Source organism: Alligator sinensis, unplaced genomic scaffold (assembly GCF_000455745.1).
Source record: "Alligator sinensis unplaced genomic scaffold, ASM45574v1 scaffold213_1, whole genome shotgun sequence".
In the NCBI taxonomy this organism is placed as follows: domain Eukaryota; kingdom Metazoa; phylum Chordata; order Crocodylia; family Alligatoridae; genus Alligator; species Alligator sinensis.
Window position 1 is genome coordinate 602,084 of NW_005842019.1, and position 25,800 is coordinate 627,883.

At 40.2% G+C, this 25,800-nt stretch overlaps 1 protein-coding gene across 2 annotated transcripts in view; it reads left to right on the forward strand.

The window, feature by feature from the left end:
• The window catches only part of EGFR (epidermal growth factor receptor), a 91,806-nt gene extending 72,573 nt beyond the window's left edge, over window positions 1–19,233 (forward strand). For both annotated transcript variants that reach the window (XM_025202324.1, XM_025202325.1), the window contains 8 exons: window positions 2,221–2,376; window positions 3,139–3,214; window positions 4,631–4,777; window positions 7,709–7,806; window positions 9,485–9,652; window positions 9,764–9,811; window positions 9,935–10,040; window positions 10,943–19,233. In XM_025202324.1, the coding sequence (XP_025058109.1) occupies window positions 2,221–2,376; window positions 3,139–3,214; window positions 4,631–4,777; window positions 7,709–7,806; window positions 9,485–9,652; window positions 9,764–9,811; window positions 9,935–10,040; window positions 10,943–11,319 (1,176 nt within the window). In that variant the 3' untranslated portion in view covers window positions 11,320–19,233. The remainder of the gene's footprint in view (window positions 1–2,220; window positions 2,377–3,138; window positions 3,215–4,630; window positions 4,778–7,708; window positions 7,807–9,484; window positions 9,653–9,763; window positions 9,812–9,934; window positions 10,041–10,942) is intronic.
• The last annotated feature ends 6,567 nt before the right edge of the window (window positions 19,234–25,800 follow it).

Below are 25,800 nucleotides of genomic sequence, written 5' to 3' on the forward strand. Positions count from 1 at the left end.
TTTGAAGTTGACAAATTGGTCCTAAAACCACTCGTTGTGACAGCTCATTAGTTATGCTCTTTTACTCATCTGAACTGTTTCCATTCACAATTGTTAGCCTCTGTTTGATTTCTATGTCAATTCGCCCACCACTCAAAGCTACTCATACCCTCAACACTACTGATTGACCTTCTATTTTGTGGTTCTGCACTAAAGCTCTTCTAAAAACTCACATCAATAATACTTATGGTTCTGTCCCATCAGCACTTTTTCTTATTACATCTACAAAGCCTATATTTTTTTTAACCATCTTCTATCTCCAAAACTGCAGTGTTTCTCCTTTAAAAACTGTAACAAGTCTGTTCATATCTGTTAACTAAATAGCAGGAAACAAGCCTCCTAAGGGACTACTTCACAATTTATTTTTGTTTCTCTTCCTGTGCTTTTTTAAATTTTTTTCTTAATATATGTTATAACTATTATATTTGGTTAGTGCAGAGAGTTGCTGTCTTTCAGATAAAGTATTAGAAAAAGATTGATTTAAACTGCACTTGCAGAAAGGATGTTGAGGGGCTTGTGGAGAACATGAGTTTCCTGGTTTATAATAAACTTTTAAAACCCCAATCTTGCACATACTTATGCATCTGCTTAACTTTATTCATGAGTGGTTCATTTTCTTCTGTGTAAAGTTAAGCATGTGCGTAAGCATTTGAAGTATTGATTAATTTGAGACTGAGCCTTTATCTGTCAGAAGATATCAACTTTAATCATTTTCTGGTATCTATTTTGCAGAATAATTCTATTCTTCCAGGATGAGGTTGAGTGATTTTCTGTGTGTGTCTCCCCCCCATCGTGGGTTGCTTTTTATAGACAGCTCAAGATGTTTTTGTTTCAAAGCTTAGATTAGTAAAGATAAATGCATTTATTTATATCAGTTTGCACAGTGACTTTATGCCAGTATGTTGGGGTGGTTTATTTTGGCGGTGTTAACAACCCTTACCAGATTGGGGATGAGCTGTTTAAAGATTTAAAGGAAAATTTGATGGTGGTACATCTTAATGACAGGGGGAAAAGAGGGGTGGGAGTTGGAAGGAAAGTATTCCCCTGAGTGCTCTGTCCTCACGTTAGTATGATTCTTTTTGGTTCTGTATTCATAGACTGAAATGGTTCTTTTTAAATCTCTGTTTAAAACACACACACACACACACACACACACACACACACACACACACACACACACACACACACACGAATGATTGTAGTTCTTAAAAAGGGTCCTGAGAGAACCCTAGAAAAGTTGCCTTTTTGTTTCCCTTCAGGAGAAAAGTTCTAAAAAGCTTTTCAGTCCATATGGAAAAAGAACTTCTATTTTCCTCCAAAAAAGAAGTTGTATCAAATGACAGGGGGAAACGAGGGGGGGGAGTTGGAAGGAAAGTATTCCCCTGAGTGCTCTGTCCTCACGTTAGTATGATTCTTTTTGGTTCTGTATTCATAGACTGAAATGGTTCTTTTTAAATCTCTGTTTAAAACACACACACACACACACACACACACACACACACACGAATGATTGTAGTTCTTAAAAAGGGTCCTGAGAGAACCCTAGAAAAGTTGCCTTTTTGTTTCCCTTCAGGAGAAAAGTTCTAAAAAGCTTTTCAGTCCATATGGAAAAAGAACTTCTATTTTCCTCCAAAAAAGAAGTTGTATCAAATATATTTATATACGTGTCAAATGTAGCCTAGTCACAGGAGGTACTGAAACTGGCAGAGCAAAATGTTGCAGAAGGAAGTTGAAAACAGAAAGAATGCTGAACTCAGCCACAAAAAATATTTTTCCCCATCACTTTTGAAAGAGCGAGCCCAGATATTAGCAGTTACAAATCAGAGTGCATAAAGAGGTGGCATAGAATCAACCCCTTGACATTGTTACTTGGTTGTTTGAACATGTCTTCCAATTTGTTATTTTATATTTGTAGTATATGTGAGTTTAACATATATTTTTGTTAAACATGCTGGCCAAGTTTTGTTCTGTGTTGCACTGAGGTCAGGAGCATTGCAGAAGTATGACGGGGAAAGAATTTAGCCCATTACCTTGAAAGTACCTTCTAGTATGTAGATTCCTTGGGCTAGATCCTAGTGAAAGCTGCACCCATTAGACCAGGTATAAATCCTCTACTACTTTCTGACAGCATGTGTATGAGGGAGAGGAAGGAATGACATTTGCATATCATGTATATTGTAGGGAATGAACTACTTGGAAGAACGTCGCTTGGTGCATCGTGACCTGGCTGCCAGAAATGTCCTTGTTAAAACTCCTCAACATGTGAAGATCACTGATTTTGGATTGGCAAAACTACTTGGTGCTGATGAGAAAGAGTACCATGCAGAAGGAGGCAAAGTAAGAAGGATCAGAGGACCATCTGTTATGTGCTTACTAGCTGCTGAAGTTGTACTTGTGTATAAATCTTGATTTGAAAAATGAGAGGAGCAACGTGTGGTATTTTCAAAAGTGCTCCCTTGGAAACTGGTGAGAGTCCACTAACTTTTTAATGGAAAGAGAATGGTAGTCCAATGATGAACACTTGAAAATACCACCCATTATGTCTGGGAAAAGGCAAGATTAGTTTTGAAAAACATAAACCCTGTCTGAATTCTGTAGTGTAGCCAACACCAGTAATGAGGTATAGTTTATGAACAGAATGGGAATACTATATATTTATATCTGAAGAAAGGCCTCTCTTCAACACGTCTTTATGGTGGAGAAGCTGCTTGTGAATGTTATGGAGACCATAAATGGAAACCATATGAGTTCAGAGTGAACTTCATTGTACTGCCTGGGAGTGAATTTGTATCCTGTTGCGGTATAAGAAGTTGTTGTTTTGTTTTGTTTTTTAAAGCATAAAAATTCCTCTAAGAATTTTTTTTAAATTAAATCATTAGAAATATTCCTGTTAAGCAAAATACTATGTGAGGTCTCAGGCTCTGAGTGAACCACCAAAATGATGATGATAACTCCCTGAGAATCACAGGCTGCTTACCATATATCTGAGATTTTCAGCCTACAACCAAATTGTTGGTATGAAAAATTCACTGTGATTTGTAGTAGAATTACTTCTAGATTCGGGATAGAGACCTATAGCTTAATTGTAAATCTTTCTAGGTTCCGATTAAATGGATGGCCTTGGAGTCAATTTTACACCGCATTTATACCCATCAAAGTGATGTCTGGAGTTATGGTGAGTCAAAAAACATGGCTGCAATGAATTTAAAGGTGTGAGAAAATGTGTAGGTTTTGTTAATGACATTATGCAAACTATCACTTTTTTTTCCTTTCTTTCCACTCTCTTCAGTATCAAAATGATGGAAAATTTGAATGGGCCAAATCTTAACTGCTTAATTGGGTGGTGCATATGGTTATCTGTCAATATGATTATCACTTCTCTAAGAAAAACGCAATCAAGCAGTGGGTTCTTTTTTGGTCAGGAGGGTGGCAGCTGCACTTTGGTGAAGGGCAGATTTAGCATTAAGAAATAACTAAGCCACCTAATAATGTAACAACAAAGAATGAGAAATTCAAATATTGTCACCTAGCTATACACACATCAACATCAGCTCGTGGTCTCACCTGGAACACCTAGAAATCATTGCCTTCCTGAGTTTCATGAAAAAGCAAGTGGCACCAAACTTTTGTGCACAATATTTTATATGGAATAAGTAGACTAATGGCCTTTGAACTTAAGCATCTAGAAACCTCAGCTGGAATTGGCTGGATAAGGGCTTAATAGCCAGGTAGATAGGTTGAATTTAGGGTTTGAATGCCCTTTAATATGTAGGCCTATAGGTATTTTTGAATTTTGGTTCAAAAGGAGGCAATGAAATCCAGTCTTTTACAACCACAGCAAATCAAATTCTTAAACACCATTCTCCCTTTATGTAGGAAGATACAGTACCTGCTTTTAATGGAGATCATATCTGATAATTCAGCGTATATAGTATACTTCCGGGCATTGGCCAACCTCTAATGAAGAGCAGCTAGGAAGAATCTTGTCTTGGAGGCAGCTCTTTCTTTAGATGACATTCTAGGGTATCCTGAACCTTTTTGGGAAGCATTTAGCATGGACCACTCTGGGAAGATGGAAACATTTAGAAGGACTCCAGGACTTACCGTTTGTGGCCTTTTTTCTGTCCTTATTAACTCATTTACACACATTTTCTTCCCACTCCAAATTCTGCTTCAGGTCCCAATCAAATGACCCACAGCTGGAAAAAAAAATCAGGGACTAATTGATGTGCTAGAGTAAAATATTTGGAAGTAGTTAATTTAGTATATTTTCAAACAAAAGGCAATTTTGTTTTGTTTCCGAAGAGATTATTTGATGCAAAACCTTAAATTGTTATTTAGCATTTTTTGTCAAAATGAATCACTTGAAAATAGCGATATCTATGAGAGAGAACATTCCCAATCTCTCAGAACTGATGATAAATGGATAATCCATGAGTGCCCCTTTAGAGAACCTCGCCAACTCTCAAGATGAATGCCTCCATTCTCCCATTCTGTTCCTACACCAGATAAATGAGTTCCACTCTGGGAACATCATGATTTCTAGCTGACCTGATGTGCTTTTATCACTGCCCTTTCTTCTGCCCTACAGGTGTCACAGTCTGGGAATTAATGACATTTGGATCAAAGCCTTACGATGGGATTCCAGCCAGTGAAATTTCATCCATCTTGGAGAAAGGCGAGCGTTTGCCTCAGCCTCCAATCTGTACCATTGATGTGTATATGATCATGGTCAAGTGTGAGTTCAGTTCTTATACATGCATATGTATAACCCATAGGAATAAGAAAGAAGGTGGTTACAGTTTATATGTTTGCAGAATGCTTTGTTCATGTGGCTCACCTGAAAGTATAGGTTTGCATTGTAGGAAAAGAATGGTGTCCCTGTAGTATGTTCAGCTATCACATGCTACCTATTATGTTACACAGCTGCTATCATAGCTGCTACAATGCAACTCCATGATTCTGTAGCAATATCAATATAGCAGAACTACTGCAAGTTTCATCATGCTTCATCCTGGGTCAAAAATAGGGTGATTTAGCTAACCTGTGTTGCTGCAGGCTCCTGCAACTCTCACACCACCACTTTGACAGATGAAATGTATGTTTACCCATATATTGACGTTGTTTCCACACCTGAGTTGCAGAGTATGTTTGAGGACGTTCACAAGCTGCCCACTAGATGGCATTTAAACACTTCAATAATCAAGCAAAATGCACAAATTCCTGAGAGTGACTAGTTTTTTTCTTTGAATTAAAGTTTACAGCTTAGTTGGTTAGAGCATGGTGCTAATAACACCAAGGTTGCAGATTTAATCCCCAGTTGGACTAGATGATCTCTTGAGGTCCCTTCCAGCCTACTCCTCTGTGATCTTTGATCTATAATCTAATGTTATGACTCATCCACAAAGGAGCAGCCTGCTCAAATGAGCATCTGATTTATCTAATAGAGAAACTAAAATTACTGGCTAATCTTATAGCCTCCCCTAATGCATGACAATAAAACATTTCTATAAATGCCATGCAGAAAAAGCCCTGACAGTGATATCTTAATCCCAGGATTTCAAATTATGCTAGTTCTACAAAAATTAAATTTAGTAAAGATAATCCAGGTGAATAAAAATAAAAATTTCAAACACAATTTTTGAAGTAAGTTATCAGCCAAGTAAAATTAATGTTTTTAATGAAATCTAGACATACCAAAGGATTCAACTCTGTTCCCATCGAAAGCAACTAATAGCCAAGCTGTTCTCTTTTAAAACCCAAGCTCAATGTTACCTTATCCTGGAAGCACCTAAAATCTATAAGCACCTTATCAACGCTAAAATTCCCCGTGCTTCTCATTCTACTTCTGTGTATACCCTCCTTAGTCTTAACTAGGTTGAGCAGATGGTCATTTTGTCTCATGCCTAGTATTTGAATCCAAGTACAACCAGGCCTTCTCTGTCTGTCTGTCTCACCTGAGTGAAACAGTGTAGAAGGCATTTTCAGGACATGCCTTATGGACCAATCTCCTCAGAAAGTGCTGCGGCAACCTCCTTTTCCTTTAAAACATGGTGGTGGTATTCATCCCAAAGTAACTCAAAGAAAGTTCAAGTCCTTCCTTTGCCAGAAGGGTTTCTGACTTGCATCTTCACCTTTCTGGGGGAAGTGCCCTAATCACAATGGCATGAATGACTGGTGCCTCCTGAGACTGGGTGTGGGGGGCGTCATGGCGGCGAGCAAGGGCCAACCACAGATGCTGGCAACGGTACAAGCGGCAGTGAGCAGGGACCACCCTCAGATGCGGTGGGGGGGAGGTGCTGATGAGCGACGGCGGAATCAGAGACGAGTTGGGGGTGAGCAGCGACTGCCTGCGGAAGCCAGCATCGGCCAGTCTCAATGGGGGCACATGCTCCCCCACGCGTTGCCTATACACAATGGTATATGCTGTTTGGGAGACAGGCACCCTCCAATTGAAGCTATGCCACTTTGCCTAAAATAAAATTTGTTGAGTCGGAGGGAGAACAAGAGGGAATGTGGCTATCTAGCTTAGTGGCTGGGGCACACACCTGTAAGAGAAGGGAGTTGCGAGTTCCAGTCCCTGCTCAGAAAGTGTTTCTGTATTTTTATCCTATGACTGCTTTACGTAAAATACATCACTACTCCTTGGAATTGGTAACCTGCTCCCTCCCCTGCTTGCCGGATTTTGTGGATGCTGTTTGGAAGTGCATGGCCCTTGTTTAGAGAGCATAAGCAACTTTTCACTCCAAAATGATGTTTTGTTCAGAAATTCAGCTTTTTTTTAATTTTAGAAAAAGGTTAAAGGGATCCCCAAAATGATTTTTTTTAACACATGTAATAAAATTGTTTTATTGGACCAAAACAAGATATTTTTGGTGTTTTGTTTCAGCTAGAGAGAAAATATTTTCAGGCTGTGAACTAAAAACACTTTTCAGTTTGGCCAGCAAAGCGAGAAATCAGTTTCCATGCAGCTTTGCTCCTACAGCCCTGTCCAGAGCATTTGCATGAGATTTGCACTTCTATAAATCAGAGCAGAATTGAGCCGATAGTGAGGAAGGGAGGAACCTGCCTGACCTTCATTGTGGATCTGAAATTGAAATAGCCTCCATGGTTCCCAGTGTGTGGGGTGAGAAGCACTGGGGATTTGCCTGGCATTGGATTCCCTGCCTGTCTCCAGTCACCTCTACACCATTCCCTTTTCTGACCTGCTAGCTGCTTTGGGCTCTCCTCTTTATTACTTTGGTGTAGGGGGCTAGATTTCCCTCTAATCAATGTTTATGGAGTCTCTGAATCCAGTGGTGTGTTAGCAAGCCTACACACTTGAGACAAATTTTGGACTCGGTGGCTCTCAGAGATGTTCTTGGCTCTTAAAGAGAGCAAAGTTAAAGGAGGTTTCTCCCAGCAGGTCAAAGCTATGCAAGCAATCTTTCTACAATATCTGTTAGTTATTTGGTTTTAAGGGATGAGTTGGGGGGTGTTGTTCAGAAATGCCAGGAACAAAGTGGGGAAAAAAAGGCTTATGTAAATCAACTCCCTCATTGTCATGGCTTGATGAAAGTTCTTCCCAGGTCACAGACACCATACAGTTCCTTGCCCATTTAAAATTCTCCCCCGTTTTGGTTTCTGAGGTAATGTTATTTGTGTGTTGTTTTCCATGTCATCCTTTTAGGCTGGATGATTGATGCCGACAGCCGCCCCAAGTTTCGGGAGCTGATTGCCGAGTTCTCCAAAATGGCTCGAGACCCCCAGCGTTATCTTGTTATACAGGTATTGATTACACATAGAACAGACTTTCTTTTCCAAAGGAACCAGGATCTCTAACAGCCAGTTAGAAGGACATTCATGTGTAATAACAGGAAATGTAAAATAATAATAATACATGGGGTGCTTGGAGATAAACATATCGAAAATCCTCTGATTCCTTGACCAAATATAAAAAGAAGCCAGACCAAGTGAACTCAGCAATCTGCGTTCGTGATAGTCTTTTGCATAAAGAAACCTGCAACACCATATTGATTTGTTCTGCCTACTTGTCTAATCTGTTTCCAAGATATTGCAATAAAATCTTCAGTTTATTAGTATTCACTTAAAAGAACAGAGTAAATATGGTGGTGATGGGAAAGAATCTAATAATGTCCAAGTGTTCCATCTTCCTTAGAATCAGCAGAATTAGACCTATTAAACCATTTAGTCCAGTGGCGCTCAGGCTTTCAACCCGATGGGCTAGTTAAGTGGCATGGGGCCAGTTTGCGGGTCAGATTGGACCCTGCACGCTAGGATCGGGTGCACAGGGCAGCATGGAGCCCCAGAAACCAACCTGCGTGGAGCTCCACAGACTGGATGACAGTGGTGCTAGGGACCAGATCTGGCCCAGAGCTGGGGGTTGAGCAACCCTGATTTAGCCCATTCTTCTGTCAGTGCAGTGTTGCTCTGTGCTATATGTTTGTTGATGTTGATGTTCAAAGAGAAACTGCTTCAGACAACATCAGCAGTCACAGTAGAGACCTCAAATAGTCTCTGCACTTGGTGTAAGACAAAAAAAAACCCAGAGCAGACTTCTTAGCATGTTCTGTGGAATTACTAACAAATTTCACAAAATTTGTTATTTGCTAACATAACAACAAGATTGAAAAATGCACTGTGAGGTGCTTTGCTCACAACCATACTTTAAGTTGTGATTTACTGGAACTCGTCAGAACTAGAAATACTTACCTGCATCTGTGTTTTCAGAACTAATCATTTTTTCCCAAGAATATATTCCTGTCCAAGATTATGATGATCCATGTTGCAATCCTGAGAAGAGGGTAGATTTTGAAGGTTTTTTAACATAGGTATTCTAGACCAAAAACTTAAGGTCCAAACTCCCTGAATAATCTAGCTCAGTGGCACCAACCAGTGGATCTCGATCCACCGGTAGATCTCGGAGCCTCTTGGAGTAGATCCGAGGCTGGGGTCAGGGGCTGAGTGCTCGTGTGCATGCGCACGCCCCAGCTTAGCGGGTCAGTGCGTGGGGGAGGGAAGGGACAGAGGCTAGATCAAGGCCCCTGTGGTGAGGGACAGTGCCGCAGAGGCAGGAGCAGGGGTAAATTGAATGGAGCCCCAGCCAGGTGGGAATCACTCGCTGGGGAGGCGCACCCCCAAATAATTTTGTCTCCCTCTGCCTCGATCTTCCCCACCTTCCCTCCCCCACAGACTTAACAGGGGCAGGTGGTGGCGGCTCACAGTAGATCTTGGGTTGCTTTTAAATGCCAAAGGTGATTTCCTACTTTAAAAAATTGGAGACCACTGATATAGATAAATCTGGATAAACAGGTGCCAGTTTTGCAGCATCTTCTAAGAGCATGCTTTTTTACCAAGGGGTAGGGAAGGGGAGGGGGCTGTTCAGTTATGGGACAACTTTATAAAGGTGTCCAGGATACTACTCGCACTCTGGTTTATTTGACAGGGAGATGAAAGAATGCACTTGCCAAGTCCTACAGATTCGAAGTTTTATCGCACCTTGATGGAAGAGGAGGACATGGAAGATGTTGTTGATGCAGATGAGTACCTCATTCCACAGCAGGGATTCTTCAACAGCCCTTCAATATCCCGGGCTCCCCTCTTGAGCTCATTGGTACGAAACATCTTGTCTATGCACATAAACCAAACATTTTAGAATTAGTATTGCCCAAATGGTAAAATAGTTTTCTCTCTCAAAATAATTTTCTTTCCTTCTTATTTCTAGAGTGCCACCAGCAACAATTCAACCACAACCTGCATTGATAGAAATGGGGTAAGTGTGAGCAGCTAGTTTGGGGGGTCCTTCCCCTCTTCTGTATCCAGGCCCCTTCAGATCAACCCTTGTGAAATAATATCCATTCAATTTTTGTTTTCTTTTCACATACTTCTTAACTAGCAAGGGCATCCAGTGAGGGAAGACAGCTTTGTCCAGCGGTACAGTTCAGACCCAACTGGTGTTTTCTTGGACAAGAGCATAGATGATGGCTTCCTGGCTGCCCCTGGTGAGTACATCTGTTGGGCTTTGTATCCTCGGGTTTTATTTATTGGCAAGCAACGTAATTCACAAGGAGGTCATCTGCCTCTCTTTCAGATCTTTGTGGATCCTTGATGATCTATTGCTTATCTTTTCTTCTGACAGCAAGAGAAGTGTTATTCAGCATCCTTAAGAATCCCCACTTTTTCCACTTTTTTCCTTGACCTTTTCTCATAGCTTCTGACCATTTACCTAATGATTCCACCAATCTGATTACTATTTCTTATTCTAGGTGTGCTCTGTGTGTGCACGTGATATGATTTTCTACTAATCATGTATTTCAGAAAACCTTCCAAGAACCCTTTTTTCCATTCCTAACTGTTTTTATTGTAGGAACTTTGCATAGATGGTAATTCTGCCAATTTCAAAGCAGAAATCAGTGCAAGCAGAACCAATGGGACAATGGAATAGAGTAAGGTTATGAATGCAGTTTCATATGTACTTATATAATTGGCAGGAATCTGAAATGGTTGACTTTAAAAGAGCAGTATAGTGTCGCATGTTGATCCTTTAGTAGAAGTATATATTTTCATTGCAAAACCTGTTTGAAAGCAGGTGCTTCCAACAAAACTTCCCGGCTAAAATATCAGAACAATACCAAGGACCAAGCCATACATACATCACCATAATCAGCAGCTAAATCCCTGAAGTTATTCTCACGTTTCAATCTCCAAGCCCTTGGCTAGTGCTGTTTAATGGAACTTCCTGCGTTTGGCGCTATTTTGGAATCTTGATGAAAATCTAGAGGGACTTTGTAGGCTGTTGCCTAAAACGATTATGCCTTGACATGATTAAAACTATATGTCAAGCCATTGGAATGACTTTATTATTTATATGTCTTCATTTTCTTCCTCTCTCTTTTCATTTCAGAATATGTAAATCAGTCGATCCCCCCAAAACCACCTGCCTCTCTGGTACAGAATCCAATCTACAACAATTTCTTGCTCCCAGCAGATTCAAAGCCCTCTACAGACTCAAGATGTCAGAATTCCCACAGCACAGCAGTGGACAACCCAGAATATCTCAACACAAACCAGTCTCCTTTTGCCAAAACGATTTTTGAGAGCTCCCCTTATTGGGACCAAACTGCCAATCACCAAATAAATCTGGACAACCCTGACTACCAGCAGGACTTTTTACCTAAGGAAACAAAGCCTAATGGCCTGTTTAAAGTTCCTGCAGCAGAAAATCCTGAATACTTAAGGGTAGCAGCACAAAAAAGTGAATATATTGAAGCCTCAGCATGACCACAGAGAATCCCATCTTGCAGTAATAAGAATGGAAATCCAGGTGAATACTCTGACTGCTGCAAGATATTAACAGGTAGAACAGTATCCACAATGCATGCTTTTTCCTTTCAAGCATGTGGGCTGAATTCACCAAGCTCATTTTACAGCATAAGGTGGGCCTTTTCTTGCCCATTTCCATACGTAACTTAGGCACATACCATCCACTTGTATGCATGTTGGGATAAAGCAAAGACTTATGCAAATAAGAAATTGCAGGTACATTCCTTTTGTTTTCAAATGGTAGCATTATAAAAAGCCATTTGGGGATGAATTTTAAGAGCTGTCCTCATTGTAAAGTTGAATTCCTTTCTACAGTGCACATTTTTTGTAAACTTTTCTATCAGGAGTTTTTTGGATCTCTGAGAAGATCATAAGCTTATACTGTTGGACTGTTGTGTGACCTTCAGATAGCCAGAAAAAGAAAAGAGCAAGACATTATTTAATATGGTAAGAAGAGTTTTGCAAAACTTTTGGAACATAAATAGTTGTTCCAAGTCATTGCACCTTGGATATTGGCTCCATTTCCTGCTTCTTCATACAACCAGGGAGAAGAAAACATCGGGGAGAACTGGGGAGATTCTGCTCAGTAAGGTGTTTTTTAATGGAACAGGTTGGATGGCAGCCCACATTCCCTACTGACCACTACTGTTGAAAACCAACAGGGAGAACTCAGCACATAGAAGAGTTGCTTATTAAGTACTTGCTAGGTTATTGTCTGTAAGGTGAATACCATGCTTTCAGTCTGTTCCATTGTTTAGCTCTAGACTTGTCAAACATTACACTTTTTATAAATGGTACTTTTAAAGATGTTGCTGAAACTGAAAAATGAAGAACCAAATTCCCTTCGACTCAACCTTTATTGGGCAAACTTGCTAAATGTCAAGGAAATGCAAAAAGTTTATAAGTGGAATCATCAGCAAGACAGCAAGTGATTAGAATACAAATGGGCAAAATTTAAACTTGGCATGGACAAAAATGCAAAAAATTTTTGCCCAGGAAATAAGTTGTTTTTTTTTTTTTAAGTAGCTCAAACAATGAATCCTTTTCTTGTAAAAATAAATGGGTAAAGAAAGGATTTAAAAATGCGCAAGCATTATTATTTAATTATGTAGTTATTAAATTGTTTATTATTATTATTATTATTATTATTATTATTAAAAAATAACCCCATTGCAGAGGAAAGCCAATAGCTGAGGCACAACAGGGGAACAGCTTGTCACTTAGTTATCTACCATGTTAAGCTCTCCCTGTCCTGGGAATGGAAGGAATCAGAGAAACAACAAGAATATAACTCAAAACATTTGATCTATTTGACTCTTCTGTAATGTAAGGCTAGAGAAAATTCTAAAGGAGTCTGTCTCCTTTGATAATCCCAGCACAAATATCTAATGGTCACAGTGGAATAGTCAGTCATTCCAGGTAAATATTTGTCTTGATAAGAAAAATATACCTTATATTGATTTTGTATATAAAACTTACTATACCAGAAGCTACCAAGATTACCAGAAGCTTCTTTTATTGTGAATAGGCTGGGAGGGAGAACTACTTCCAGAACTACTGGAAACTTGTCAGTACTTTTTGTTAATGTTTTTCCGTATCTTCTTTGAAAGGAGTAGGGAAAAATAATACTTAAAGCACTGATTCCAAGAATAATAGTAATATGGAGACATCTCCCACCTTATTTGGAAAACACTACAACCCACTGCAATACTGTTGATCTATAAAACTGTAGGAAACTGTCAAATTATACCATGAATATAAAATGAATTGTCCTATTTTGCAGAATACTGAAGTATAGCTTCGCACTGATAACCTGCACAGATGCAGTAAAATGTCAGTAACAATCCAGAATCTGGTACAAGAAAGGAAATATGGTTGAAATTCATGTGTTGTCCTATCCTTAGGTATATCCCTCTCACAATGACTGAATCCCAATCAGAGCCTTACAGGGAATGCAATGTCTCACTTTGATTCTTTAATGCTTATTTAAAGCATTAAATAAAATTCTGCTCTCCAATACAAATTTACACTTGTATATCTGAGAACAAAATTCAGTGAATTGTGTTGTGAAAATGCAATAGATGCATGTGTCGAGACATCTTCTTTTTTCATTAACAGTCTCATATGGTAAGGATAGACATGCATGAAAGATTGTAACAGAAGCCATAAACAGTTAATTAGTATGCTAAATCTATTGCATCTCCCAGCAATATAGCATAATACAATATTATGTATTTCATTATAGAGTCTTTACTATACCACAGAAGGATTAAGGGTTAAAAATGTTATTTAAAAACAATGCACACTTAAGATGTAGCACAATTTTAGCAGCATTATGTAGCATGGAAACTATTTAATACAGGTTAACCTCCCTGTACTTTTCAACAAGGATTTTATAACATAGCTACCTTGAAATCTGAGTCATGTAACTCTGTTTATTCAGAGTTTCAGAAATTTAAAGTTGGGTTGTTTGTCTTTTAATTTATGTTTTTTAAATCAGAAAGTTGATATATATATGCTACCTTCTCATGCAAGTATTCTCTCTAGTTTATGAACTATCAATGTATGTCCTGACTCCAAGCTTACAAACTAGCAATATTTTAAAACAGTGTTAATAAATAAGTATCAAATAAGCCATGATTTTTCTAATAGGCAGCTCATCACTAACTTGAAAGTAGCAAGTATATTAGTGTGTCAGCTCAGCTTCCTTGCATTAAATCAAGACTCTCTGGGCATTTGTATACATGCTTGCACTGCAGCACTGGGAGTTCTAAAGGCGCGTGGTGCTTCAGTGCATGCATTTGTATAAAGGGTGAAATGTTCATCAGTGCTGAGAAAATGGTAGCAGCACGGTTTTGAACTAAAACACAGCAGAGGTGTTTCAGTTAAAAAATGCACCACCATCATTTTCTCAGCACTGACTCACATTTCGCTGTTTATACAAATGCATGTGATGCAGCGCCGGGTGCATCAGGTCGCATGCGGAGCAGACTTGATTAATCGAGTCTGTTCTGACATGCTGGATCTCCATGCCCCCCTTCCTCCCTTGCTACGCTGCATACCCAGAGACCCCTGCTGCTGCACAGCACACCCCTACTATTGCTCCCTGTGCCTCCCTGCTGCAAACCATGCTCCCATGCCCCAACTTGTCCTTAGCTTCCCAGCTGTGAGCTTCCCTACTCCACCAAGGCACTCAGGCATGCTGGGCTACAGGCTCCCCCAGCACTGACAGCTCTGCTGTGCTACCTTTCCCCCTTGGGCAGGGGCAGGAGCAATAAGGAGATGCTGGAGAGAGTGGGATCCTGGACACCTCAGCTACTGTTGTAGCCAGAGCAATGAGGGGGGAGCAGCAGCCAGGTAATGTCCGGGGGGGGGGGCACTGCAATTTAATCCCTTGTGGGCCAGCAGTTAGACATCTCTGTATGAAACCATTTCTAATGCTATTTAAGAATATTATTGTAACTAAATGGTGTAAATGATCTGTTTTTTGTACTTAAGCACAACAGTGGTGCCAAGCAGGGATCCTGCTTAGAACCATAGGTAACTGAGAGGATAAAAGGTGGCTACGTACCCACTTCACAGTTATGGGATTTTGCTAGATGTGCTGTTCTGTGAACTGTGCCCACTAGAGGGCAACAATAAGCTTAAATATCTGAGTGCTGGTAAAGGAGAATGTTTTTACATTTTTAATATGGAAGCACTTCCTGATTTTGATGAGTTGGCAACGATATTGAATTGCAAGATTAGCAGAAAAGAAGCACCTCTTGTGTAAAGGTCTATTATAAATAAAACATTTTCTAAATACTAGAATTTTAGAGACCAATGCAACTTTAAGAAGTCTTGTATTGCCTGTTAACAAGAAAAAATTGCCTAAACTATGAGATCCTGCAGACCACAACAGATTTTGTAGAATTCCACGTCAGAAGTGTTTGAAAAACATCACCACCAATATATTTCAATGTAGGAAGGAATGCTGCTGGAGAGGACTATATGTACTTGATATTTCACAACTGATAACAATTCAAATATTTTAAAAATAATTTCACAGTAAAACCCTACACACAGAGATCATTACAAATTCTGATCAACTGCAGAATGCCAAGTAATCCAAGCTAAAGTCAGAATTGTCGCATCATTTTAGTCTTGTTCAGCGTTCTTTGCACACTGCCCAGCTTAGATTGGCTTGAAATTGCTTTGTTTGAACTAGGAGAGTTGGGACGGGAAATGTGGTTTAAGTGAATTCACTGCCAAGTTTGATGCCTTAGGCTGCAAACAGACATCTCATTTATCCCAGGATAAATCCTAAAACAGTTTACTAGCTAAGAAGTACTAACAGTTTATCCAAGGATATTGCAGACTACATCCTGGGATTACATCAAATGGTAGAAAAGCAGTGCTGCATTCAGCCACTCACTAAACTGTGATCAGAAGGACATGCCAATCCTGGGATATGAGTCAAACAAGTTGAGCACTTCATATTGGAGAGTACCTGAGATATCTTGAGTCTGAGCGTGACTCATGATTATGTCAGCAAGACATTTTGCATTTCCTGACAAGCATGCATTTTTCAGAGTAAAATTCAACATCTGCTATAGCACACAAGCTGCTACCTCTTCAATGTCAGTGGTTAAAACTGCTCTAGCTTTTTTCTTTTACATTTCTCTGTGAGAAAACATTTTAATTGAGACAAAGTAATCACATGTATTTGTATTCCCCCTTCTTACTGAAAATGTACACTAATGAAACCTTAAACTCTGTATAATAACACTGCCAAGCATGACATGTTTTATAGTGCTGTTAGATCACCACTAAACCAGACTTTTTGTATTGAAATCCTGGCTTTCTACCTTTGTTTCCTCAATGTGTTTGGTTTCTTCTCCGCTCAAACTTACAACTTGTTAAGAAGACTTTAAAAAAAAATGAAATAGGGAAAAAAAGAATTTATATAAAAGAAAAACAAGATATCTTTTAATAGCTTTTTAAACAGGCTGCATTAGGACCAAAGATAGAATGTCTTATTTTATTGCTTTAAATTAACTGACTGTAAATTCCACATCTTGTCTAGGAGAGTGGGGAAGAACAGGTCCCTGGCGCTAGCCCTGCCACAGAATATGCAGGAAGTTCTGCTACAAGGTGTGGGTCTCAGCATGAAAACAGACTTGCCATACAAATGCAGTCTGGAGAATTGGGACCATATAGGACTTGTGCCAAATCTGGAGCCTTGACTCAATTTTGCCTCAAAAAAATCTACTCTGAAGAAAAAAACCCTTTCATTGAATTTAATGGGATGTTTGTCCAATTAAGGACTTGAGTGAAAAATGAATAAAGTTGGCTTTGGCTCATTGTCAGGCAAAATATAGATTTGCAGAGGATGAGTGATTTAGATCACTGCTTTTTAGGTATGTGGGCAGACAATAAGACTAGAGACTTGCAAGCATGTTTTTGGCTAAATATTAATGATGGGGGAGCTCAAAACATGAACGTTTCATGAGAAACTTCTGTTTCCCTGCCATTGCTTCTGCCTGCTTTGGATGCTGTACACAATTTGAGGGCTCCTACTTCTCATTAACCCTATGGACTCAGAATTATAGTTGTAATTTTCTATTAATATTAATGGCAGTCAGTGCGCATATATCCTTTATCCACCTAAATGGAAATCGGTACTTACATGGTTCAGAAGGATGGAATATTCTTAGGCTCTGACATAGTCGAGGCACAGCAATCACTCAGCAATATCTTAATTAAGGAAAAAGGTTTTCTAAGACATAAAAAGAGAATCTGGAACATAGCTGCCAAAAACCACATAATATATTGAGCCAAATCTTGGTCCCACTAAAGCCAATGGAGAAATGCCTTAAGCCAGACTGCGGTCATTTTATGTTTTGCTGTTTTCTACATCTTGCCCTTACCCTTTTCTAACTTCATTGTGGTAAAAGAAGGGCAAGGGGGTGAGGATATGGGTGTGACACGGAGGAAAATATGCCACCTCATTGTAACACCTCTCTACTAGTTTCATGAGGTATTTATCTACATGTAACAATCAGTGTAACCATCTTAACCCTCCCAGTTGTGCTGGAGTTTGCCCAAAACATCCTTTTAATATTTTATAATCCATCTGATGGGTGGAGATTTTCCAAAGCCATCAGTGTTGCTCTGACAGTTTGTAAAAGGGGTTGTGTGAAACCGAGAGGCCTGTGATAGCTGGGGCTTATGTACCTAACTCTGTACCCACTGAAATCAATAGGAGTTTTAGCACTGTGTTTGTACTGCATCAAAGCACAATGAAACTAATGTTAAAGGGTTTTGAAAATCCTTCCTTCCCACTACACACAGAGATCCTATGGATCCAATGCCCATTTTAAGCTGGTCTTTAATAATGCAATCAACTGAGCATAAGGAATAATGTCTTGGTTTTAACATACTCTTAAGCAATATCTCTATGGGTATAGATGGTACCTTTCAATAATTGTAAAAGTTTTCCAACTATGGAAGCACTATTTGTACAAATAAACACTGTCTTTTTATATGGTTTCATGATTTATACTATTGATTAAAGATTGTTTGTATATTGAGCGATTAAAAAAAAAGGTGTATATTATTCTTTTAAATTGTTTTTAATTTTTGAAGCGCATTTATTGTAATATACTGTTGCATTGGGGGAGGATCATGTTGGCTGCTTTGTAGGGTAATTATCTGTGGATGAGTTAATGGTAAAGGTTCTTTACTGATAGACTTTGAAATGTAAAATGGTGTCACCATGGGGATTTATCCAGAGCCTAGTGAAGCTAATAACGTAAGGTACCTACTCTCCCTCTAGTACTTTTTAGCTCCCCTTCTGCCCATTTTTTACTATTGGAGTTTCATAGTGTGAGATATGATACCAGCTACTGTAGATGCAATAAGAAACCCCAGCTGATGCTTATCAAGGTGTTGGTGAAATGTACCCTCCTGAAATGGAGAGCCATATCTCATTTTAATTTTTCCACAAGTATAGATACCAAATCAAAGCAACCCCTTGCTTTTAAGTTCTTAGGGTATTTTGCTGTTGGCCATTTATAAGTTAGGTACAATTGTGAGTTGTACAACAGAAGTGCAAGGTGAGGGGGTATAAATACATTTAAGAAAACCACAATCACTAAAAGATTTCTGTACATAGGGAATTACATAAGAAAATAGAGAAAAAGAAAGTAAAGGGAATAAAATGTAGAACCTACCACACTAAGCAAGAGTAAAATGGGTCATGTGTAAAAAAGCAATGAAATCTGTATGGTAATACAGTAAGGAGAAGATGTGCCTGTCAGTGAAATAATGGGAACACTAGGACTGCAAAAACAATGGGAAATGCAGTCAACTAATCCTGTACAAGGAAGCCCAGGGGTCTTCTATATACATGACATTAGACAATCCAAGATGTGTAACTCTCCCTTGAGTGTAAAAAGTTGCACAGAAGGATCAAAGGAAGCACATAGTCTTAAATGTAATGGAGATTTCCATCAGGTTTAGAGAAGGGAGCAAAAAGCTATTTTGTAATCCTCTAAAAGGAAAATACCTTTTTGTTGCAGAGATGGTAAAGAACAGCTAATTTGGAACTGGGATCGTGAAGCACAAGATCAGCCTGGATAAGTCCCCTTTCAAATGACTTGTAATTTAAAAAAAAAATTTTGTTTTGGTTTATACATACATTTTGTACATAGGAAAAAGCCACTACAACACCTCAACATTATTTTCCTTTCATCTGATTCCTTCCAATACATAGACTGCATGCGGAACCATCTTGACATATTTTATGCAGAAACTGCCTAGTCTTAAAACACCTATTACAGAAATGTCTAATGCACATTAATGCATGATATTTTTATTTTAATAAAATTAATTGAATATACCTTTGTTGTGTGAGATTTTTCCCTTCTAGGCTACATCCAGACAAGCATGTATATGTGGTATGTGGCTGTGGTGCCACATACCATGCATACAGGCGTTCCCCACATTGCTACTTTGCAATGCAGGGGGAGAGGGGTTGACCCTGGGAGGTCCAAAAAAAAGAAAAGAAAAGGGTGGCACATGTGTGACAGCGTGCACCACCCAAAACCGGAGACACACTCCAGCTGCCGGCCAGGCTTCCTGCTGCAGGAGTGTCATAGCTGCAGCTCCCGGAGGTCCCCAGGACACCAGATAAGGCTGCTGGGGCCAGCACAGTTGCCTGGAATAACCTGCACACAAGGTGTGCCACTGCTACTTGTCACTGGGGAAACACTTTCCCACTCATCTGGATGCACCCATAGAGTTGAGAAGTTTTGGCTTGAAGGAGGAATTTCAATATATTCCAGTTTTCTCCCTATGTTAGAACAATACAGCTGGACTTTATAGCACTTCATGAGAACAGAACGGAACAATTTGTAAACATTAATTTATTTTCATTGCTATCCACTGAGGCAGAAAATAGTATTTTCACCATTTTAAAGGTGTGTAAGGCGAAGCACATGGGTTGCATGATTTGATCATGGTCCGACAGAAAACTGGTGACAGTACAGAGTATACAGTCCACAGCCAAGATAGGCAAAAGGAAGAGCCTGCATTTAGCATGCATGGAGAAATAGCTTGATCTTCAAGCATGTGTCCATTCGGCATGCTCCATTGACTTCTGTGACAGCATCAACTAAAGGAAATCTAAAGAATGACAAAAAGTAATGGGATAATGGGAAGGACACGTTACAGTGTTCAAAGTAGACTTGATAAAACACTTAGCATACAGGATAAACCAGCACTAATTTACTTGTATTCAATCTCGGATGCCTTTTCCAACTGATGTTGGACTGCAGCTACAATGGTTGAATCTTCTCGTGTCTTTGCTAACTAGAATTGGGGGTGTCCAAATTTTGGTTTCAACTCATCTCAACTTTTCTCCAGCTGTGTAATGGCATTAGTCAGTTCCTTAGTGTAAGAGAGTTCAATGGTACCCATTCTCTCAAACAAATTCAATTTTTCCCTCAAAATACATGAGCGCATACAGTTTAGGTTAGCAAAGTTGGACATTAACTCATATTTCTTCTTAGTTACCTACCACGTGTCTTGCCTTCATCAGATGTGGGCCAGCTTTCCACACAGGTGAGGTAAGCAGCCATCTCTTTCAATGGGCTCTCAAAGGCAGCAAATTCCCAAAAATGAAACATATTCTTCATCAGCAATAACTGCTTTTGTTAAAGTTGGTATATTGGCTATGTTGGGAAAATTGCTCTTGGACAAAGGCACACCACAGGCAGTACTTTCTATTTAATTGTAGCAGTTTGTACTTCATTATTTAGCAGTACCTAGGGTAGCTCAAATTTGTATGTATGCACCATCAGCTGATGGTCTTCGGTGATAAAATAAACCAGGGATTTTCAACCTTTTTGGATCAGTGTACCCACAGTGGCCAGATGTGAAGCATGGGGTGGGGGGAAGAGGGGGGTACGGCTGGATGCATACCCCCGGTTGACAACCTCTGGAATAAACCATTATGGCTAAAATAGAAGGTCATAACCAGAGAGCCCAGTTTTCCCTGATAAATCGCAAGTTCTCTGATAAAAACACGCAAATGATCCAATTAAAACCCAAAAATCTGTGATTAAAATGAAAGGCCACCATATATATATAAAGATGAACACAATGTTTTATGGATATATTTACAATTTTAAAGTAATGTGGACGTCTACCAGTGCCTCAATCTCTATAATAAAATAAATTCTAAATCACTATAAATTTTGGTATTGGATTTTGTGTTTTTTATCATGGAAAATCACAGCTCCCTCTTCCCCCTTAGCTCACAGAAGACAGGTCCAGGCCCCTCACTCCCAAACCACAGCCACCCTGCCTTATTGGTGCCTTTCACTCCCTTCCACCCTGCTCGCAGCCCTCCCAGCCCTGCCAGTGCTCTTCCTCCCCAACCCCCCACCCCCAGACTTACCTGCAGGAGCTGCTCTCCAGGCTGCTTGGGGCCATGTGCATGTACATGTACATGGCACCCCCTACCTGACTGCCCTCCTCCTGCTCCCCCCCAGCCCCTTGCAGGCTGGAACTCTGCCAACCTGTGGAGAGCTCTCTGCAAAACTCTAACACCCGTAGGTTTCTCCGTTAAAATGAAAAATCTGCATTTTCCTTGAGCAAAGGGGGAAATCTGCATTTTCTTTGTTTTTCCATGGGAAACTGAAAACCTGGGTCCCTGGTCATAACCGTAATCATTCTATGAAAATGGAAATTGTCTATCTGCAGCTAAATATCACAAACTGAATACTGAACAAGAGAAACTGAAACAAAACAAATTACTTTTAAGCAGCTTTAGATTAAGCATTTTACTTCCAACTGATCAGGGCCGTCCTTAGGGGGTGTGATTTGGGGCAACCGACCCAGGCCTCATGCTTTGGGGGGCCCCCACGTCCAGCTGCTCGGCACCCCCCCCCCAAATCTGCTGTCAGCTTCTTTGTCTCCAGGGCGCATACAGGCTGATTTGCCCTGGGCCCCGTACCCTGCTAAGGTCTTCTCTGCAACTGATGCAACACATTTGTCTAGTTGTGCCTATTTTTCCAACTCAAACATCAGTGTTCCTGCTTCTGGAAATGAGCTTCTTAGCACGGGCTTTGGTTTTTTTTCTATGCAGCTTTTCAATGCATTTAAAAGGAGAAAACAAAATCTTGTGAGTGTGGCAGCACCATCTGTGCATGTGAATGTCTTCAAGCAATAGCTGCTTCATGCAATTGCAGTTATTCAACTAGTAGGGTGTAATCTACAGCGGAGGATGTTTCAAGCCTTGATGCCCTGGGATTCTGTCAATTGGCTATTAATCACTAATAGAGTTCACCTTTTCTTTGTGTCTGCTGAATCAGTTCAAACAAGTTTGGGATAGTAACAGAAGAAAAATGTTCTGCTTTCCATTGTTCAGGCCAGCTTTCAAAGGGAGAACACAGAAAGCAAGACTGATTTCTCTATTCCACTTCAGTTGCTTCCGCTTATTTTTTCTGCTGCAAGTTGTTTAACACCAGAGATTTTGCTTTTGGCCAGGCATGGTTTTTTTGAGCCTGGAAAAATATACCAAGTATCCTACCAAAACATGACAGTTTTGCAGGTTATATGTACAGCTATCATATGCAAAGAGACTTGGAACGGAGCAAGCATATGAAGATAAAGAAAGCCAGACTCAAGTAAATTTTCTGGCAAGCTGTTTTGGAAAGGGTTTTTTATTTGATCCTCCTGAATGGAATAGAAAATATTCTCCTAAAACAGCAGACCAGTTCTATTCATCTTTCAATAGAAAATGTTTTAAATTTGCTGAGTTCCTTGGAAAATCTGACCTAGCCATGAAATAATGCTTCTGTGAACAAGTTGTTCTGTCTATAAAAGGTGCCACACTGCCCTGCCCTATACATCATGAAGTCAACTCTGTAAGCAAAATGCCTCAAGAAGCTGGAGTGGAGAACAAACTAGTTATCCATCAGCTAAAAGCCTCCAAGAATTTCTTCCTTGTAAACCACAACTCTGATAAGGGATTCCTAAGTATCCTAAGACCTGGTTGGAAAGCTGGGGAAAAAATAATATCCTACAAGGAAGAAACCCACCAAACAACCAGCACAAGACAAAAAGAACACGTTCAAGGGCACAGATAAACAACTAATCCAATCTGTCAAATTTTCTATTAGGTTTTATATATTGTCATAGAGTCATTTTAGAGACAGAGATTTTTTTTTTTTTTTTTTTTACCACTTGAGTACTATAAGCTGTTCAGGTTTTTGTCTTAAACACTGAGTTGCCTTGCAAAGAATTGTAAGAGTCAGATATGGTTTAAGCAAAACATTAGCATGCAAAGAGCCTTGTGAAGCAACATCCTCTGGCATGGATACTCTGGATCTGTCCCATGAATTTCAAGCATATGACAGGAGGGTACAATCTGGAACGCACCCAAAAGCTGTAGCATCTGCAAAAAAATAAGCTTCTTACCTTATTTTCAAACATATCCATCACAGTGGGTGCTATTAACCTTGCCTATGTCTACTGCAATCACCAAATGCAGTTTGGCTTATGAAGACATATTTGTGTTCTTTGGTGGCTCAGTCTTGATGGCCAGATCTTGCTTTAATTTAATCTGAAAGCCAAATTGCAGAGAGTATTAATCTAAAAAATGCCATCTACAAGCTGGCATGTATTAAAGCAATATAAGTGAAACTCCCCAGAAGATGCTAGCTCCTGGCCCTGCATCTTTTTGGAAAAAAAAGGCTTCGAAGGACCGGTTGTATGGTTCAATTTCAAGTTTTTCGCTTTGCTTCTTATTGGGATTGTCATCAATAAACAAGAGCAATGTATCTAATTCTCTTAAGATTTCATTGGGGAGTCAGGAAGCTAATGTCAAGAGAGAGTAAAAGTTCTCCTGCCTACCTTGAAGTAAGGTCCACACCTGTTGCCCTGCACATCCCTACAGACAAGGCAGGCAACTGTGACCTTTTCCTGGAAAGAATTTACCCAGCCCTATTACAAGAGCCTCCTTACACCAATACATGAAATACACCATTGTATGAATGAGTCAGTGTATGTATAAGTTGTTCCAAATTCGTGAGATAGGGCTTGTAGTAAGCTGAGGATTTGGTCCTGTGTTTGTACAGGAATAAGTAACTATACGTGGCAGCCTGCTTACTGTATTTACTGGAATCCAAGACAAGGTTTTCTTTTTCGTCCATTCAGCAAGGTAGAGGGGCAGGGGGAAGGAGGGGAGCAGTGGCTGCTCCCTCTGCTCTCTGTAGCCTCTGCCAACTCCCCCACTGCCCCCCACCCTACTATCAGGTGCAGCTCCAGCTCTGTTCCCTCCTGAGGCATGAAACTCCATCCCCTGTCCAGCCAACCAGCAGCAGCACAGCTCCAGGCCCAGGCTGCTGCTGCGTAGCCAGACAGGGGCCATGCTTCCATGTGCTTTGTGCTTGGGAGGAAATGGAGCCAGAGCTGCATCTGACAATAAGTGGAGGGGGGGGTGTAAAGCAGAGACATGGGAGGCATCATGGCAGGGGGCAGGCAGCAAGGGTGTAGGCACCATGGGGAGGGCAGGCAGGCTGATGGGGGAAGAAGGGGCAGAGTGCATGCAGGCTGCCTACCCCTTGCTGCTGCTGCTGCTTTCCTTACTGTAGCAGCACATGGTTGGGGGACTTTAAGACAATCCTTCCATAATTAGATTCTATACCTGGAATATTATAACAAATTTATCATTTTTCCATGTATAGAAGCTAATTATTGGTGGGGTCATCTTAAATTCAAGGTCATCTTGGATTTGGGTAAACATGTTTTTTCAACAAAGGTAAGGAAAGCTGGTAGAGTGAAGTGAGTTATCTAAGACATGTGTTTTACACTTGTATCACAAGAGGCATCAAATTCAGATCACAGCACAACATAAATAACAAAGCCAATGGCGAAAGAGTTAAATCAATGGCATGTCAGGCAGAAGGAAGAGAATTCAGCACAGCTTTTTTTTGGCACTGAAAATCCAGCATTGCTGTGTAATGGCTGGGTCAGCCGGATGGGTTAGTTCATTACAATTCTAGTACGGTCTGAGGGCCTGAGGATTCAGCAGGTTCCAGCCAAGTGTCATGAATTGGATCCTCCTCTTTTTTTGGCTCCTCAGCCAAGTATCATGTAGTTTGATCCTCCTCTTTTTTTTCTTTCTTTTTTGTTCTTATATCATCAACTTGTTGGGGTGGGGTGAGCTTTGGTTTGAGAGAGAGAGATCAAATGCCTTGAGTTCTTGCCTCCTAGAGGGCACAGAGGCAAGATGTTCCGCTCTTCTAGGATTTGCTCTTCCCTGGAGCTGAGTAGCCAGGCCTCAAACCATCAAAGCACCTAAGTACAAACTTTACTTCAGGCTTCAATGCTTTGCTGGCTTAGTATAAAAAAAAAAGTCCTCAGGATGTTCTGGGCATTGAGTTCATAACAGACAGCAGTTACCAAATGCTGTTATCTCTTCAGAGAACCCACTGAAGCAACACTCAAGGGCACTCGGTGATGCCCTTTGGAGGGGATGTATTACAGGGTTGCTATACCCCATTATAGTTCTTTTAAATTTAATATGTTAGTTAGGAGAAGGATGTGTGTTGGGGGGGGGGTAAAGGGGGGAGCCAGAGACCCTCTGTAAGGGAGTATAGGCATGGGAAGGACCTTTGGAAAAGAGGGGAGGAGTCTCCCTTAGGTAAAAGGCAGGGGTAGGGGGGTTGAAGTGGGTGGGCAGTGAGTTGGGAAGTGGGAAGAGATTTCCTATGCCAAGATGCGAATAGAGGCTGGGAAGCACAGTTAGGATTTCCTGTATGGATGATAGGCAGGGAAGCAGGGACTGGTGGAGTTTTCACATTTTGGGGAGTCATTTGGGGAGGCTTATATTTTTTTTCTTATCCATGAGGTTTTCATCTTTTATTATAAGCTTTTCTGGGTAGGGAA